This window comes from Strix uralensis, chromosome 11 (genome assembly GCF_047716275.1).
Source record: "Strix uralensis isolate ZFMK-TIS-50842 chromosome 11, bStrUra1, whole genome shotgun sequence".
NCBI classification, from domain to species: Eukaryota; Metazoa; Chordata; class Aves; order Strigiformes; family Strigidae; genus Strix; species Strix uralensis.
The window spans coordinates 2,468,742-2,486,239 of record NC_133982.1 but is presented as its reverse complement, the minus strand read 5'-3'; the positions used below and the strand labels follow the sequence as shown (position 1 = coordinate 2,486,239).

The 17,498-nt window shown below is 54.2% G+C and overlaps 1 protein-coding gene across 2 annotated transcripts in view; it reads left to right on the top strand.

The window, feature by feature from the left end:
* The window catches only part of RBPMS2 (RNA binding protein, mRNA processing factor 2), a 29,907-nt gene extending 15,910 nt beyond the window's left edge, over positions 1-13,997 (top strand). The window contains exons 5-9 of one of the 2 annotated variants that reach the window (XR_012630400.1): positions 512-662; positions 1,328-1,476; positions 4,270-4,432; positions 12,470-12,539; positions 12,775-13,997. Coding sequence is in view for 1 of the 2 variants with exons in the window: in XM_074880437.1 (XP_074736538.1) it covers positions 512-662; positions 1,328-1,476; positions 12,470-12,532 (363 nt within the window). In the remaining variant the exon portion in view is untranslated. The remainder of the gene's footprint in view (positions 1-511; positions 663-1,327; positions 1,477-4,269; positions 4,433-12,469; positions 12,540-12,774) is intronic. The other variant, XM_074880437.1, reaches the window with a different exon arrangement.
* Positions 13,998-17,498: the final 3,501 nt, after the last annotated feature.

The window sequence follows — 17,498 nt, the reverse complement described above, 5'->3', positions numbered from 1 at the left end:
AAGATTTGAGGATGGTCAACGTGGCAGACACACCCAAAACAATCTCCATCCCGTGTGGGCCTGCAGAAGTTAGTGGGATCTAGGTGGCAAGACACGCTGATCTGGTTCTGCCCTGCTGTAGCCCTTGCCCTGGGCACTGGGGCATGTGCTAGTGTCTCTGCCCAGGCTGGCAGTAGCTGTAGCAGCAGCACAGATGGGAGCTATCCCAGCTCCAGCAGACACAGCTTTCTTGACCAGTGTTGGTAGCCACTGCTATGCTGGTTGGTGAACTGCATGTAAGGAGCAAAACTGTGTCCCTCATGTTGGAAGCAGTAGTCCTAGGCCAGCTAAACATAGAAATACAATCATGTGGGAGCCTGAGCGTTGCAGTGAGGTGACAAAAATCTGGGCATGTGACTGCAGCGTGATGGCCTTGGTTCTCCAGTTGGGCTTTACTCCATGAACAGATACAGCCTGTGCTTGGACTGGAAACCTTACCTCTGAGAGATTCCTGTGCTTTTTTCTGTGACAGGGCATCCGCTTCGACCCAGAGAACCCCCAGACTTTGCGGTTAGAGTTTGCTAAAGCCAACACAAAGATGGCCAAGAGCAAGCTGATGGCCACGCCAAACCCCACGAATATCCACCCTGCCTTGGGCGCACACTTCATTGCACGGGACCCCTGTGAGTATGCTGGGAGGGACTTTGAGGTTGTGGCTGGTCCAACCTGGGAGATGCCCAACCCTGTGAATGCTGCCAGGGTGGAAAGGAAACCATGCCCACATATGCTGTGGCTAAAGTCTGCCTTGTGCAGGAAGGCCAGCATGTTATGGGTGCAGGAGAACAACAGCTGTATGGTAAGGCTTGTGGCCAACAGTAGAAGTGTTGGGAGAGCAGAGCTGGTTTTGGTAGCTCTAGTGATACCATAAGTCCTTTAAACCATCCCTAGGTGTGAAGCAGAAAGGATGAGTCCTGTGCCATGCAGCCTCAGCGTAGCCTGGTGGGAGGAGCAGCCTCGCTGAGGCTTGCTGGGCAGGCTGTAACGTGGTGCTGAGAGCCCTGTCTTCTGTCCTGCCATCCCGTGGCACCAGCCCTGTGCTGTGTGGGTGCCTGCCCAAAGCCTGGGTGAGGCACCGAGCAGAGATGGAGCATGTTCCTGGCCTCTCTTGGTGAGGCTGGGAGGCCAGAGGAGCAGCTGGCCAGAGATGCTGCAGGGGTGCTATATTTTATACCTCACTGAGGTGGCAGTGCAAAGCTTTAGTTTGGGGTTGGAAATCCAGAGCCTGTCCCTGAAGCAGGCTGTTGGGACCAGTTACTGAGATGCTGTCACCTTGTCCCCTCCTGTCTAGATGACCTGACTGGAGCAGCTCTTATTCCAGCATCCCCAGAAGCATGGGCTCCCTACCCACTGTACACCACGGAGCTCACCCCTGCCATCCCCCACGCCGCCTTCACGTACCCAGCGGCTGCCGCGGCAGCTGCTGCTCTTCACGCTCAGGTGAGTCGCTCCCTGTGCCAGGAACCGGGCTCTCCTCTCTCCCCTGCCCCAGTGTTGCTCTTGTGGGTCTCTGCTTGGCTGGTTTGACCCTGGCCTCTGCACCTTGGCTGTTGGGCAAAGCCTCCTCCTGGCTGAAGTGCATGGAGGGCGCCCAGCCCTGAGCAAACCGCAGGGGAGATGTCTCTGTGGCTGAGAGCAGTCAGAGCTGGGCGATGATTTCTGACCCTGCAAGAGGCAGGCAGGTGGGAGAAAGTCAGGGCTCAACTTCTGGCTGGCTTTGCTGGTCCCTGTGGCCAGAGAACTGTGTTGTGGGACTGCTGGGAGGAAATGCTACCTGCCAGGAAGTAAAATAGCTATGAAATTTCTTCCCTGAAATCGCAGTGAAGGCAATAGGCTTAGCTTGGTGCTAAAGCTGAGGGACTCAGCTGGGTCCCCCTTGGGCTAAGTGACTCAAATCCTTTTGAAGCTGGAGAAGGATATCACTCATCTCCTGCAGGACCAGAGCCTTGCTACAGCAAGGAGCTCTGATGGGACAGTGGTATTTTAGCCACCCTGAATGCAGGCTAGAGGGGGTCACGAGCCTCTGGAAATGCTGGTGGTGGTGCAACCAGCTGCCTGTACTAGTCTGAAACGAGAATGCTTTAGTGTACTGAGACCAACAACCCTGCTGAGCATGAAGTCCCTGAGACCATGGAAATGCAAAGGGAAAGCCAAAACAGAGTAGTGTCATAATTCCAGGTTAAGGTGCTTGGATTGGAGCACTTTTACAGGAGAAGCTGGAGCCCCTGTCCCTGCCCTGCTTGGTGTTACCAGCCAGCTGTGCTCTACCCACTTCCATCTCTGTTACTGTAGTAGTGCCCTGGGGGACTAGGGCAGTGGGACTCTGGGCTTAGATCTCGGAGCATTGGGGCTTAACCTCTGCTCTCTACCCTGCCAAGAATGGTGTTTAGTTCCACTCTTCCCTGTTTAAACTGAGAGGAAGAAGAGCTATGTCCCCTCACCTTGTCCACCTGTCTGATGGTCAGCTCAGTTGGCCCTTTGGCATCCTCTTGCTTCCTGAAAGCATGTTTCCCAGATGCAGTATGGAGGCAGCGGAGGGGATGAAGCTCCTGGCCTGTGTAGACTTGCCTGTCCTGCCCCTCACACACCTGCAGGCCTCTGCTGCTTTTGCCCTTCTACAGGTGAGCAGGGCCGAAGCTCCTGCATGGTAGGCAAGAAGTACGTGGGGCCCAGGGCAGGACCAGGCACTGGCTTGTTCTTCCAAGGGCCTCTAGAGCCGGGCTGGTCCTTCACTGGGAGGGTTGTGCTTGCTGGTGTTCTCTGGAAGTTATTGATGGTGCCCACAACTACAGGAGTGTGCTCTGTTTCTGGGTAACCCAGGAGAGCAGATGTGTCCCTTGCCCTGCCCCTTGTGTGTAGGGTGGTGGAGCCAAAGGCTGTTGCCAGTTGAATTGCCCCTGGCAGGGAGGACCAGAAAAAAACCCCTCTGGCCTGGCTGAGGTGGTTGAGGGGAGGTGAAACCATTACTGCAGTTCCTTCAAGGATGATCATCAGTGACTGTATGGGGACCCTGAGTGTAAGTGTTGGACACCAAAACTTCATGGTGCACACTGGGGGAGGAAAAATGCTGCTCTCCTAAAGTGGAGGGGATCAAGGAGGCCTTCAGCCAGATCTTTTTCCCTCTGGGGTCTTAGTTCCTGCCCTCCAGTTGGCAAGCTACTAGCTTTCAAAGAGGTCTTCTGGCCTGAAGAATGACCCTGAGACTCCAGGGAGTGCCCTGTATAGGTAGGACTTCCTGCCCAAGGAGGTCCATAAGTGGTGGCATGCCCCTAAGCCTTAGGGAGCCAGTGTAGCCCCTCGAGGCCCGTGGCCAGACCCAGCTCTCTTCTAAAGAGCAGCTGGGCTGGCCGAGCAGTTACAGCTGCTCCTTGCTGTGTTGAGCTTGAGCTGGTAGTGACCTCGTAGGGAGACATTCTGGCACAGTATATGTTACCAATAAAGTTTTATGAGGTTAAACATTACACAGGCTGGCAGCTCTGAGCTGCCCGGTCTCTAGGTTGGAGCCCTCTTCCTTGCAGAGCCGAGGCAGGGTGGAGTGAGTCAGTGAGATGATTTTTGCTCACAAACTGGGCTAAAAGCTGTAACCTTAGTCTTGGTGTGCTAAGCCCTCTGCTCTCACTGGTAGGGGCTGGTTTGCCTTGCTGGTGGGGTGGTGGGCACATGGGTTATTCTCCAGGACAGCTGCAGGTCTTTCTCCCAAGACTGGTGTGTGCTGGAGGATGTTCATGGGGATGGCCAGAGCTGTAGCAGCTCTGTAGCAATCAGTCCTGAAGCAGGCTTGAAGTTGGAGGCTGTAGCTGAACTGAGCTCGTCACAAGATTTAAACCTGAAGTGCTCGTCCTCTCGCAGCTCTGTGTTCAAGTCTGGTAGCGAGCGGGAGAGGAGGTGGCTGCCCTCTGTGATGCACCTATGCAACCTCCTGAAGAGCTGCCCAGAGGGTTGGCAGCAGTGACGAGGGGCAGGAGATGGTGTGAGACTGGCCTGGCCTTGGCTCGCACGCTGGGAGCCGTTGGTAAGCTGCTCACAGATGAGACTGATGGCTGCTGCTCCCGGCGCTGCCGAGCCGCCGTGCCGTGGTGATGTTCCCAGCAGGCACCAGGCTGCTGTGGATGTGACTGTGACCCTGCACTGCTAAGAGCCTCTACCTGTGGGGGACTCCCCTGACTTTAAGATTGTCCCATGTGCCTTCCCTCCCTCCCACCCTCTCTCAAATCCCTCCTTTGATGTCCCTAGTGAACTCCAGCCATGATGCCAGCGCAGGCTAGCCCTGAAGCTCAGAGCTGTCCCTGGAGATGGGACGCCCTAGTGATGCCTTATTGCAGCTAGTGGAGTGGCTGTTCTACAGCTCCATTCCTAGAAGTGTTAAGCATGATGGCAGCCACGTCTGGAAAGACTGGTAAGGTAACCATCTCTCCTCCAAGGTGCACCATGGGATTTGCAAGCTTCTGCCCATCTCTGTAGCCCGTATCTCCTTGGCAACCCAGTGCATGGGCCTCACGCTACCCACCCACCAGAGCCTGGGGAATGAGATACCAGGCCTTCTTTCTAACCCACATCTCCAACTCGGCAGCACATGACATGGCGCACACAGCATGGCACCATCTTACATCAGCTCCTCCCAGCTGAGCCAGGCTCAGCCAAGTCCTGCTGGTGGGAGGGGAGCAGCCTGGTTGAGCCAGGGCATAGACAACCCTGCTGCTCGATGTGAAAGAAACCTGGTTTCTCCCCAACCACGACCCTTCGAGGGCAACCAGAAATACACCTTGACCTCACTCCTGGCACACGGTGGGGGAGGTGAGTGACGTGATAGTGATAGCACACGACTAAATTCTAGTGGGCACGTTAGACAACAGCACTTGCCGGTCACTTTGTTACAGAATTGCATAGCGGGACAGACCCTGCCCTTAATCATGGGTCTAATCTCACCTCTTTCCTCTCCAGTTACTGGAAACGGAGCAAGTTCCTACCTGGAGCTTGGCTTCTCTCTTGCAACCTGAAATCACAGGCAGGACACAGTCTTGTGAGCTGTAACAATGGGAATCGGCAGCCTGGGAGAGGTGGGAGTGGTGTAGGAAACTGGGAGCTTGGGAAGAGGGAAGATGGCCTGGCCTGGGACTGGTTGGCAGGGAGGATGGTTGCTGTGGCCAGCTCTAACTGAAGGAACCAAGTCTTGGCTCGCTGCTCCTTGCAGTGGTTCTGGGTAGACTTTTTTCCTCTGTGGTAGTGATGTTGGGGAAAGAGGCAAAGATGGGGGCCCAGGGCTGCCTTTTCCCTTGGAAGACTGTGAGGTGCAAAGATGTGCAGAGTTGGTGTCCTGGGAGGATGGGGGAAGCTTGACACAAGCACAGAGACAATGATACAGCTTGTCTTGTTCTGCTTGGACCAGTTTAATCTATTGCCTGTGTGATGGAGTCGGGCTGCATTGCGTCTCTGATGGGAAACCACTTGTTTTGGAGTGCCTCTAAGCCAGGCTCTGAGGGGGCAGTAGGAGACACCAGAGGCTATCAGTGTTCCTGGAGCTCTTCTGAGAAGAGTTGCTTCCTGCTGTGGCAGCACCCCTGCAGGCAGGACTCTGCTATGGGCAGGACTCGCCCTGGAAAGCAGGGGCTGGATACAGGATTGTTTCATAAGAACATGGGTGAGGCTTGTGGTGGTTACCACAGGGTCCTTGTAGGATACTAGGCTGATGTGTTGTGTACCCAGAGCCCAGGAGACTGTGGTAGATGCTTCCAAGGCAGGGAGAAGCTCATGGACTGAAAACTCACAGATGCCAGTCCTTTTGGGGGTGGGATGCCCAAGGTGCCCTCAGAGCATCCATGTTGCTGCTGCTGGCAGCAGCCTTGTCTGGAGGCTTTGAGGAGATGGTGGAGGTGGGCACCTGAAACTGGGACCTGTCCAAGCAAGTGGTGGGTGGAAGGAGCAGTCCTGGATCATGGCTATGTGGTGGTACAAGAACCCAGCAGGACCCTGAGGCTTCCCAGCACTGAGTTGAGGCAGAGCCCATTGATGGAAAGAGATGTCAGTGCTCAAAAATACCCCTTTCCCTCTTGTTTGCTGCCTGAACACCAGTTCAGCCAGGAGCAAGCTGGTTCTGCTGAGTGGTGGCCGCTGTTACGGATGGACATAGGGCGCATCCCAGTGGCTGTGATCTGGTGCTGGCTCTAGGGACCTGGGAGTGTAGGGAAGATCTGCTGGGATGTTTCAGGTGACATTCCTAAGGGTCTCTCTGGGTTGACCCAGCGCTGAGGGATCTGGTGGAGTGTGAGGTTAAGGGTTGGACTGGAGGATCTTCAGGGTCTTTTTCCAACCAAGATGATTCTGTGATGGGCTCAGGTGCTGTGCTCCTTGAGTACTGCTTCTTGTTGAGATGCTGCTGTTTGGGTGGGCGCATCTGGGTGCCACCAGCCTGGCTGAGCCCTGGAGCACCAAGCAATGGCCTCTGTGGTGGATCTGCTGGACAATGGGGATCCTGCCTTTGTGTACCACTGACCTCTGGACTTACTTCACGGTTCCATCTGCAAAATCTCCTGAACTTCATGTTGTGGCACTTAAGCTGTGATAGACCCTCCCTGGGATGGGAGGCTGCAGAGAGTGATGGATTTTCTGTGCCCAGTAACTTGTTGCCTGTTTGTTGGGGCTGTTGTGTGGGACTTGCCAGGGTTATTTTTGTCTGGGCAATCTTCACGCTTCCCAGAGGTGTGAAGCACTCAAGACCTTCATGGTTATGGTGTCATCTTAAACTCCAGTGACTTAGTGCTGGCATAGCTGGCCAAGCGGCCCTGAGCAAGCTCTCCCCAAGCCAGCCATTTCCTCCTGACCAGAGAAAAGCAGGTGGGAGATGCTCTTAGCTCCTCCAGGTACCTGCTGAGCAGCCATTCTTGCTAAATCACACCTGGTGAGTGAAATGGACTGAGCTGCCATCAGAAGTGGCTTCCTGACCTGAGGCCAGCACTAGCTCTCCTTGGCTACCTCAAGCCACAGGAAAGCAGCACAGCTCACTTCCACTCTTGGAAAAGGAGAAATGCTTGTTTGCTGCGGTCTGTGAGATGGGTATGTCTCTGTGAGCTGTAGCATAAGCTGCCTCAAGGCACAGAGGGGTACAGGGCATTGGACGGATGCCTGTTAAAACACTCCTAAGCAACAGGGTGGATCAGCGCCTGTCTTCTGCATGTTCCTCAACATGGTGTAAGAGGTGCTGATCCTCCAGCTCTCCCTCACCATAGCTGCCTGGGGAGATGTGTGTGCTTGATTCGACTGCAGCAAGGTTTCCTTGGTGGTGGGCTGAGCTGCTTGGGTCTTACACAGCATGCAAGCGTTTGGATGCTCATCTCCTCAACCAGCCCCTGAAGGACCCTGGAAGTGGGTGGCTTGAGTGAAGTGCCTGCTGCTGAGGCTGGAAGTATGTGTCCAGAGAGCACTAATGGATGATGTTGGTGCCTTGTGGGTGCACCTTTGCAGGCTGTCCTTGCCTGCCCTGGGTCATGTTGACATCAGCTGTGTTTCCAGCTGGAGCAGAGCAGCTCTTGCTGGCCACCAAAGTAGTCTGCCCAAGGCTTGCACCCAGTGACCCGCAGCCTAGGGGAAGCAGTGGCCATGAAGTGCTCATGGCTTGCCAGGGTGAGGCTATCTCAGCAGTGCAACTGAAGATGCCGCTCTGCATGTCAGCAGCTGGTAACTAGATGCAGCTCTTGGATGTGTTGGTTGGGGTCCTACCAGCTCCCAGGAGCACAGTGGAGTGCTCTGTTCCTGTCTGCACAGGGAGCCTTTCTGGTACCTGGGGAGGTGGCTGGGTCCGTGCCAGTTGTAGGGAAAGTCCTGAGCTCCACAAGATGCTGGGGCTAACTGCAGAGCAAAGATAAGCAGCCCTAGAAGGAACTGAGGAGGAAAAGCAGTCTATTGGAGGAGCTAAAGGTGGCTTGAGGATGGATCTGTGTATTCAGTCCTCCCTTCTTCTTTTTCCTGCTGAAGGAGATGGTAGGCAAGATTGGAAACTTAAATTCTGAGGGTAACTGGGAGAGACAGTGGAGGACTTGACAAGGAGAGTGAAGTTCTGATGAGGCTTTATCTGCCCCATGTATCATTGCTTTGTGATTTTTAGATAGTGCTGGTCTTGTGCTGCAGCAAGGGAGAGGCTCTTCACTTCTGGATCTTTCACCTGGTCTCTGGAAGGTGGCAGGCAGAGACACATATTTCTCTTCTCCAGCTGTTTTCTGGGACAGATGTTGAATGTGGCAGCATGAGGTTGGCTGGTGGTGTCTGTCTCATCCCTACGGGCTGGTGAGCAGGAGATGTTTGCAGTGGTGTGGCCAGACTCCTTTCCAACTGTGAGCTAATGCAGCTCCAGAAACAACTGCATCTCTTCCAGTAAAAGCCTCCCTTGCTCTGCTTTCTTTGCCCAGTGTTGGATGTCTCAATTCACTCTTTCTCAGCTTCCTCCTTGACAGATGTAGTATTTTGAGAGATGATGGATCTTCCAAAAGCCCTTGAAGAAATTTGCTCCCAACAGGGAAGTGCTCTGGCTTGGCCTGCCAGGTTGCAGTCCTCTTGGGACAACCCTACAGTCTCTTGCGGTGCTGGTCTACTTTTCCAGATGGCTCCGGAAGCCTCTCTACTCCCTGGCAAAACAAGGTGCCTGAGACACTTTGAGGGATGTGAAGAGAAAACTGCCTTGGCAGGTGCCACTGTCCTAAAGAGCATGTCCTCTTGGCTAGCTGCTGCCTCTGGTCTGGTTCTTCCAGTGCTTTCTGCTGGTTTCAGAACCATCCCTCCTAGTAAGGGGGTGTTCTTGTCTCATGCCATCAAGCCCTTAATCTTTCTGTGGGCTGAAAGATCTGGCAGGTCATTTGCTCACCCTGCCAGCATGTCAGAGCCTTGGCTTGTACCCAGGATCATCGCATCAGCAGGAGCTCCTGCCAGCCTCCAGGCTGAGCCCCGCCGGCTGCAGGGCTGTGCTACTGGCAGGTGGGGCCGCTGTGAGTCAGGCTGCTTGGGTTGGCATGTATGAGCATCGGAGACCCACAGCAGGAAGGCAAGGAGAGGTGGTCCATCAGAAGTGGAGGTTTATTAGTGCCAGAGCTATGAACAGTGTGTGTTTTGTGACAAAAGCAGGATTTCTGTTGAAACTGGAGGTGCTGGAGGCTCTGGCCAGGCTTGGGGTGGGGTGTGCATGTGGGGCAGAAGCTGGCTCAGACCCTCTGAGGAGGGGATGAAGAGCCACCAGGCTTGGGGGGCAGGGTGAAGGATGGCCATCTTGCATGTGCACAGATGCTGTGCCTGCTCACATACAGCCGTGCTGCTTGGGTGAGCCCCGCGTGGGATGGAGGCAGCTCTTGGGGTTAAGCACTCACAGCCTTGTGAACGCAGGGGGAGTTTCCTGTTGCTGCTGGGCAGGAGGAAACTACTTCCAGCTGTCGAGGGGAGGGGTGCTGGAGTGGGAGACACTGGCCAGGGAGGACTGCTGGCTGCTGAGATGTAGCTCTGCTGAGCAAGCACCTCCCGGTGACAGGGCCTAGGACACAAGTAACCCCCGTCCTTGCACTGGCAGCTGCTGTGGTGGCACTATAAGGTGTCAGTGATGCCACTGCCTGAACCAGGCTGGGAGCCTTCCGTGGCCTGTGTCAGTGCAAGGAGATAACTGAGCTCCAGAGCAGTGTGGTGGCCTCAGGCTGGGGAGCAAGGATGCAGCTGAGCTGGGTCCCTTTCACAGGCCAACTGAGAAGTGATGGCATTGTGTATGTGGCACTAAGCCCTTTGATCGTGGCACTAGATGGGACCCCTCAATGGGGAGGAGGGTCTTGGTAATGTCCACACCTTCGATTCCCTCTGCCCAAGGCTGGGCTGACTGGGATACAGCTGGCTGCTGTGTCATGGAGCAAGCTATGGGGCCAGCTGGGAGCTGACTTGGTGGCACCCACTTGCCTTGTGAAGGTGTCTGGCAAGGAGTCTGACCAGCTCAGGAGACCAACCTGGCTACAGCTACTTCAAGTGTGGTGCTGGTGCCTGAACAGGAGCCTGGGATCCAGCAGATCTGAGCTGATGAGAAGAAGATCCTGCTAGGACAGAACCTCTGCAAACTCTTGTAGGGCTTCTCCCTGTAGAAGCCATCACAAGAGGTACTTGAGGTCCCTGAGCTCATGCCTGGGGCTGTTCAGTTACTGGCATTGCAGCCCTTGTGCTGGTGGAGGGAGGACTCGGCTATCACAGGCAGTTGTGCTTTCTGGGAGGCATGTGCTTATTGTCCCCTCCAGCTCCTGAAATGACGCAGCTGTGTCAAGGTCTTGGCAGTTTGCTGCATGTCTCTGCATGAAGGATTGAATGCAAAGCCTCTGGCTTTACACCTCCATTGGGTGTCAGACTTCTGCTTCTTACGGGGGTAAAGTGGGTAGGGTTTGAAGGGACCCACTGAGGATGTGCCTAGCTTGGAGAGTAATCCAAGGGCTGTCACTGAGGCTCTGGGTGTCCTGGTCTTCAGCTCTGTCTCTTCTGAAGACCTGTGTGCAGCTTCTGGAGGTCTCTTGCAGCTGGGGTTGGGGACACAGGTCTACATCTCCACTCCTGGGTAACTTTGCAGCAAGACTCGCATTGCACGTGTCATCCAGGGCATCAGTTGGGCAGTGTGCTGCCTGATAGGTAGTTAGAAAATAGTCAGCTCCTGTTTCCCCCTCGTTGCCAGCTCTCATCTCAATCTAGAGTGGCTTTCTTGATGTCTCTTGCATGCTTACAGCCTGCAGGGGAGACCTGACTCTGGCAAGAGCCCTGTTAGAGGCTGGCAGGATTGCCCTTGCAGGACACAGCCACGGAGGGGTTAGATGAGCTGTAAAGCCTCTGCCAAACCAGATGCTTTGGCTGTGGCTGCAACTTTTCCTTTGCCCAACTGACTTGGGACCTTGATTCAAGAAAGTCTGCCTGTTCTCGACCAAGGGTCCCTCTTAGTGGGACAGAGACACGCATGGGGCTTGGAGCTGGTCTGGGAATACTGTTTATTTCCTCTAGCCCTAGAGTTGTCCATGTGCTTGGAAGGGGAGCGTCTAGTCAGACTTGTTCAGGCAAGGGGACAACCGTGCCAGGATGGTCTGGCAAGGGGAACAGGTCACGCTGGATCTAAGGGGTTTTCTGCCTCTTCTACCCATCTTAAAGTCCACTGTTCTGCTGGTATCCGGAGCCCTGAACATATCTGCTGCTCTTGATGCCTGTCCTTGCTGAGGCTGTGCTCTCCTCCCACCAGCTGGGGAGGGAGGAGAGTGGGGATAGCTGTTGTGTTTCACCTCCCTTTGCAAACAGCAGCAGGACTGAGCTCTGTGAGCTGTTCCTGCTGCTGGATCTGTGCTCAGTCAAGTGCACAGGCTCATCTCCCACTGTTCTTGGGCACGAAGCTGGTAACTCAGCTCAGTCTGACATACCAGTCTTGCAGACCAAATGGGAGCATCTGGATGTCTGATGCTATTCTACTGGATGTTGCCAGCTTGCTGTGTCTACTGACAGGCTGGAAGGTGTCTGTTCAGGCACTGTTCCCATGTCTGCTCATTGGGTCCCCATGCAGCAGTCCCTCCTTGGCAAGGAGCATGCCTGAACAGTAGATGTGGCAGCGGTGACCTGCGGAAGCCCTCAAGTTTTGCTGGTTTGCAGCTCTATCAAGTACTTCCCATGATGTGATTTGCCTGGAGCCTCTTCTGATGGCTGGGTTGTGGCTTAGAAAACTTAATGGGTCTCTTCTGTGGTGGATGAGCCAGTTCTTACCCCATGTGTGTCATGTAGAGGTTGTGTGGTTTAAATATGTGCTCTTGAGATGCCTCCTTTTGCTGGCTGAGGGCAGAGTGGCCACCACCTTGGGGTGCTGCATGCCCTAAGTGAGCCTCCTCTGCCCTGCCTGAGCCTTAATAGGGGGAAAGATGTAAACTTGGGGTGTGTGGGGGAATGGGAGCATGCTGGGGGGGAACAGCCCCTCCTCGCGCACACTTCTGCAGTGGTAAATGTCATAGATAGCTTGGTGGTGAGGAGCTTTCCTAGCTTGACTGGTGTTGTAGTGAGCTGGGACAGGCATGAGTGTGAATTTGGGGGCTGTGTTCTGGTTATGCCAATAGGCAGAAAGTACTTGAGATGTTGAGGCAAGCTCTGAAATGGGGTGCTAGCTTCCTTCTTAGATGTGGGGGATCCTGCTGTGCTCCTTAAAGGAGGGCCTGGCTGGGTCCCAGAGCCTGTCCTTGCATGAGCCAGCAGAGCTGGCCACTGTGGGGCTGACATGTGGGTTAGTGCCAGCAAGGTGCAGCCCCAGGTTGGGATGCTACCTGAATAGTGTTTAGGGCTCATCCTGGAGCCTCCTTTCCCATGCTGGAGACATCTTTACTCAGTGGACCTTGCCTGAAGGAGCTGAAGGTTTGGGCTCTGGTTGAAATAACCCTGGATCATGGACCTCTGGTGTGGCTTTCTTTTCCAGATGCGCTGGTATCCTCCCTCTGAAGCTACTCAGCAAGGATGGAAGTCTCGTCAGTTTTGTTAGTTTGTTAGTAAGTAATTAATCACTCTCGGAGCTGGGTCCTTGGGGAGGAGGGATGGAAGCTCGGGCTCAGCCCCCTGCATCCGCCCAAGGATGCAGTTGGGTGACATGGATGGGTGATGGGGCCGAATCCACCTTGGTGGGAGCAGGGAGACCCACCAAGCCCTGGGGTGGGGAAGGGGCTGCGGGTGCTGTTTGGGAAGTGGATCCAGCCAGCCCCGCTCACTGCCGCTCCTCTCCTGCAGCGTCTCTCCTCAGCTTGTGTTCCTCCTCCCGGCCTCTCCGCGGAGGGATGTGCCAGGGATGATCGCTCCGACTCCTCTTGGTTTGGTTTGCGGCCACCCCCTGCGTGTTTCCCCCTCCCCGGACTGTGAAGCCGCTGCGGCCCCTCGCTACAGGCCGTGGGCTGCCTCCACTCGTCCATCCCTCCGTCCATCCCTCCGTCCCTCCCTCCATCCCCAGGACATCCTCCCCGACTGAGCTTTGCTGTCCAGCTGTGCCGAAGCCCAGCCGGGGGGTCTTGGTCCTGGGCTTCCCTGGGCTTGCCCTGCCCCGGAGGCTCGGCTGAAGGAAATGAAAGGCAATGGGTTTTGCATGTTTTCTGGCATGAATTAAAACACTTAACTTGTGTATGTGCGAATGTAAGTTTGTTTGTTCTAGCGTTTGTGTAACCGTTAGCAACAGGTCTTGGCCCAATGGATTGATCCATCAAGGTTTTCATCTTGCTTTGGTGAAGACTTGGCTTTGAGAAATACTAACTGTCCTTGTCTCACCCCTTCTCCCACCTCTGCCCTCCCCTTCCCAGTACAACCAGAAAAATTTGAAAAATGGTTTGTTGTTTTTTTTTTTTTTCCAAGTACGATGCACTGGGTTTCTGTTCTCATCCATTCTTCTCCGGTTTTAAAGTCAGGGTTAATATTATTTTTTTTCTTCTTCTTCAGACTATATATAGAACGACTGTAAAATATCTAACCTCTTTTTTTTGTTTCCACATCCTTCTGATTGGAGAGCATCCAGTCCTGCCAAATAATCAGCCATCCTTATGGGAATACCGAACAAAAAAAAAGTACGAGTATTTTTGTACCATGTGTAATAAGGAAATATTTATGCATCATAAAGAATTTCTTGTGTGTTGTGTGCAATTAATTATTATTATTATTAAAGAGAAATTGTAATCCTGTAAGATAAGTTAAGGTTTAGTTAAAAGCTTGAAAGAGAAGGGTTGTCTTCTGTAACAATGATTCAGTCAGGCATAGTAAACAAGAAATTGTGCAATTTTTGTTTTAGCATCTTTTTGCTTGGTATTGAAGTGCTTTAAGTATTATGCGACCATGGCTGTCTCGCTTGTATTAAAAGATTTGAGAGTAAGTTGCTATATAATTGCTGATCCTATGAGAATGTGAAACTGGATAATATATGAAATGCAACCAAAAAAAAAAAATATACTCAGAGGCTGCTGTGACTCTTTTTCTGTGGTCAGTTGTGTTTGTTTTGTTGTTTTTCTGGGGCTGGGTTGGGATGCTTTGGGCTTGGTGTGACCCCCACCCTCCCAGCCCTGCCCTGCAGGCTGGGCTGTGGCGCTGCTGAGGATCGTGAGTGGGGTTAGGGCATCTCCTCCCCATAGGAGAAGGGCAAGTCCTTGCCTGCACTGGCACGTGTTGAAGGGGCTGTTGATGCTGAACCTTCTGGAGGCCTCAAAGAGGGCAACCATGAGCTTTTTTGGGTGTGTTTTTTTGTTCCCCCCCCCATGCCTGCAGTGCCTGAGGGCCTCTCCTTTCTCCCTGCCAGCGGCGCAGCGAGGAGAGATGTCCATAGAAGGCAAACGTCCTCTGCAGCTGCACCGTGGCCCAGTGCCTGCCCAGCTCCTCCTCGTGGGCCAGGCACCCTGGCTGGGGCTGCCGACATCTTTTTTGTGGCCTTATCTGTACCTGCTAAAGCAGCTGTGGGAGCTGCAGCCCTGGGGCAGGGGCTGCTTTTCCTGGCAAGATGATACAGCAGGGGCTGCCTGCAGATGCACTGGAGGCAGCTTGCTGAAATCCAAGCGGGGTGTCCTGGGCCATCTCCCTGATGTGCCAAAGGGCTCCCCATGGCTCGGCTCAGCAAGTCTCTGTGATGGGGTGCTCCTAAAGCCCTCCCACACAGCTTCCCACCCCAGGGATCAGTATTTTCCTCTCTCCACAGGGCTTTAAGGGCAGTACTGAGCAAAGGCGAGGAGCAGGGGGAAAAAAAAAAAAAAAACAAGAAAAAGCAAAAGGCAGGTCTAAAAATAGCCCTGCTGGCCACTGTGCCTGGGAATGGACTCTGCTGAGCTCTGCCGCTCCGGGAAGTGACTCGCTGCGGGGCCGCAGGCTGCCTGAGCCAGAGCAGCACTGCCAGCCCCTTCCCCACGGGATCCCCCCGCCCGTGGTCCAGGCAAAGCTCGCTCCTGCCTCGCTCCATCCCAGCTCCTGCCTCGCTCCATCCCAGCTCCTGCCAGGCTGGCTCTCCCCTGCCGGGTCTGTCCTCATCTTGCAGCTCTGCTCACCTAAGCAGAAACACCCAGAAGAGCAGTCAGGGCCTGGTGATGGGAGCGTGCAAGGCTTTAAATTATAGAGGAGATATTTTTTTTTTTTTAAAAAAAAGCCTTTAGCACATGCATTAACATGGCCAGGCAATGAATAATTTACTCCCGGCTCTATTAAGCTTTTACACTGGGACCCATGCAACACGGCTCGCCTCGGAGCTAAAGTAGGTCACGTCTGCTCCGAGGGTCCCTGGGAGTCCCCCTCCCTGGCTGGTGTGAGCATGACGAAGGTGTGTGTGCACACACGTGTGCACTGGCTGCCTCTGTCCGCCTGTGTCTGCTCGTGCAGGAGTGCAATGCCCCTGCCCCTCCCAGGCTGCTCCCACTTGTGCCCTACTCAAGGGGAGGCTCTCTGGGCAGCGATTTGGGGACGGGGAATGTCCCCGGTCTGTGGGTGGGATGGAGCTCCAGGATGGTGGGTGGCTCGGGATGGGGCACAGCCCGATGGCATCGCCAGGAAAAAGGGTGCAGGTTGCTGGCACCCAGGTCCTTTGGTCCCTGCCTGGACCTGTCAGGCAGTGGCCACAGGACAAAGAGGCCAGAGAAGAGACGAGGTGGCATTCAGGCTGGAAGAAGAAGGAATAGGGAAAAAAGCTGGTTTTGGTACACTTTCGGTTTAAATTTTACTGGAAACTCCCCCTCTCTGTTCCTTGTTTTGAAGGTGGGACAAAAAATAAATCAATCTGAGAGCTTTTGGACCATTTTCTCCTGAAAGTGCTGTGCTCTGCCACAGCGTGTGGTCCAGACACTGCAGCAAGGAGCACTTTGGAAACAGAAAATCCAGCTGTTCTGCTGCAAAAAGGCCTCTTGGCATGGCCGCACTGGACAAGCTGCTGTGGAGCTGGCTTGGGCCCCCATTTGAACTGATGAGACACGCTTGCAGCAGGCCAGGGCGTCTTCAGGGAGGCCAGATGCAAAACTCAGTCCCTGCTTAAAACCAGAGACGTAGGAAAGGAGGCAGGTCATTTAACACCTGCATTCATCCAGGGGCCTGCTGGTCGCAAGAGACTGCAGAGCTCCTGTCTCCGAGGCCGGGAGTGCCTCGCGGCGCTGATGCTCTCCTCGTGGTTCTGCACACCTTGGCTGATGATTGAAGGGTACCCGGATGCAGCTCAGCTGTGTGGGTTGTGTAAGCTGGTGCCGTCAGCTCGTTTCTATGGCGAATAAGATGAAGAGCGATTCAAATGGCTTTGCAAAGGATGGAAATGGCTCCTGCAAACCCCAGAAACTTCCATCTGCTGGTCTGCACTGGCAGCGCAGGGAGAAGAGCCTCTGCCATCATCTCCTTTCCCCAAGGCATCCCTCCGAGCTGAGGCTGAAGTCTTTCATGGTTGAAGACCTTTTTGAAGACCACTGATATCCTCCCGGTTGTTTGTCCATTGGGCAGACACCAACGGCCACAGCCATGAGGAGATGTCTCAGATAGCCCCGGATCCATGCTGCATCAGGCTTTAGCAGCTACTGCTCCCAAATGACTTCCGAGAAGCTGCAGCCCACGTAATGTTGCTGGGATTTCACTGGCAAATGTGCATGGTCCAGCCCCGTGGGGATGAGGAGCAGGTCCGCTGCAGGCAGGGAGCATCACATGTACCAGCTCCGTGGAGCCCCAGCCCAGCCGTGGCATGTGGCCAAACAAAACGAATGGCCAAGCTGCTTGATGATGGATGAACTTGGTAGCACAACTCTGGAAGAGGCAGGCTTGGCTGGCGGGTGTGTAAGTAGGCTTACCCAGGCCAGAAACATCACCAGGAGGGCAGAAAGAGCTAGGAAATGATGGAGGCCAAGCAGGGAGCTGTCTGCTCCTTATCTTGCATTTCCTTATTGCACAGTGCCCCCTCTCATGAGTTTTGCTTACCTGCCAGGTTTGGATATGAAAAAATAACATTTTTCTATCCCCCTGCCAATCACCCACTTGTTAAATTATTCCCCAACCCAGCACAAATTCTGTAGAGACTTGGAAGTGGCATCCCAATACCCCAAACAGCGAGCACAGAAAAACACAGGTGCACAGGGGCCATACAAGTTTGTAGAGACAAAAATACACCCTGCACAATAACTGCTGGTGAAAGGTGAGAGGTAGCAGGACCCACCCCCAAAGCGATGGATCACAGCCCAGAGGGGCTTTGGGAGTCAAGGTGCTGCTGCGATGGGATCCTGCACAGAAGCCTGTAATATTGTAATAGCAAGCGGTTGATGGAGGTTATTAGAGGAGTTACCACCATCCTGATTCAAAAATAACGTGGGATTGGGCCAGATCCTCGAAGAATAAAAGCCGCTCTGAACCTGTTATTTCTGACAGTGTGATGGGAAAGGTCCTGCGGGTCTGTGTGGAGTCACAGCGCGTCAACGCAACGCACAGTACAGAGGGAAAGCCAGGAGATGGCATCCGAGACCTGAGCACACGCC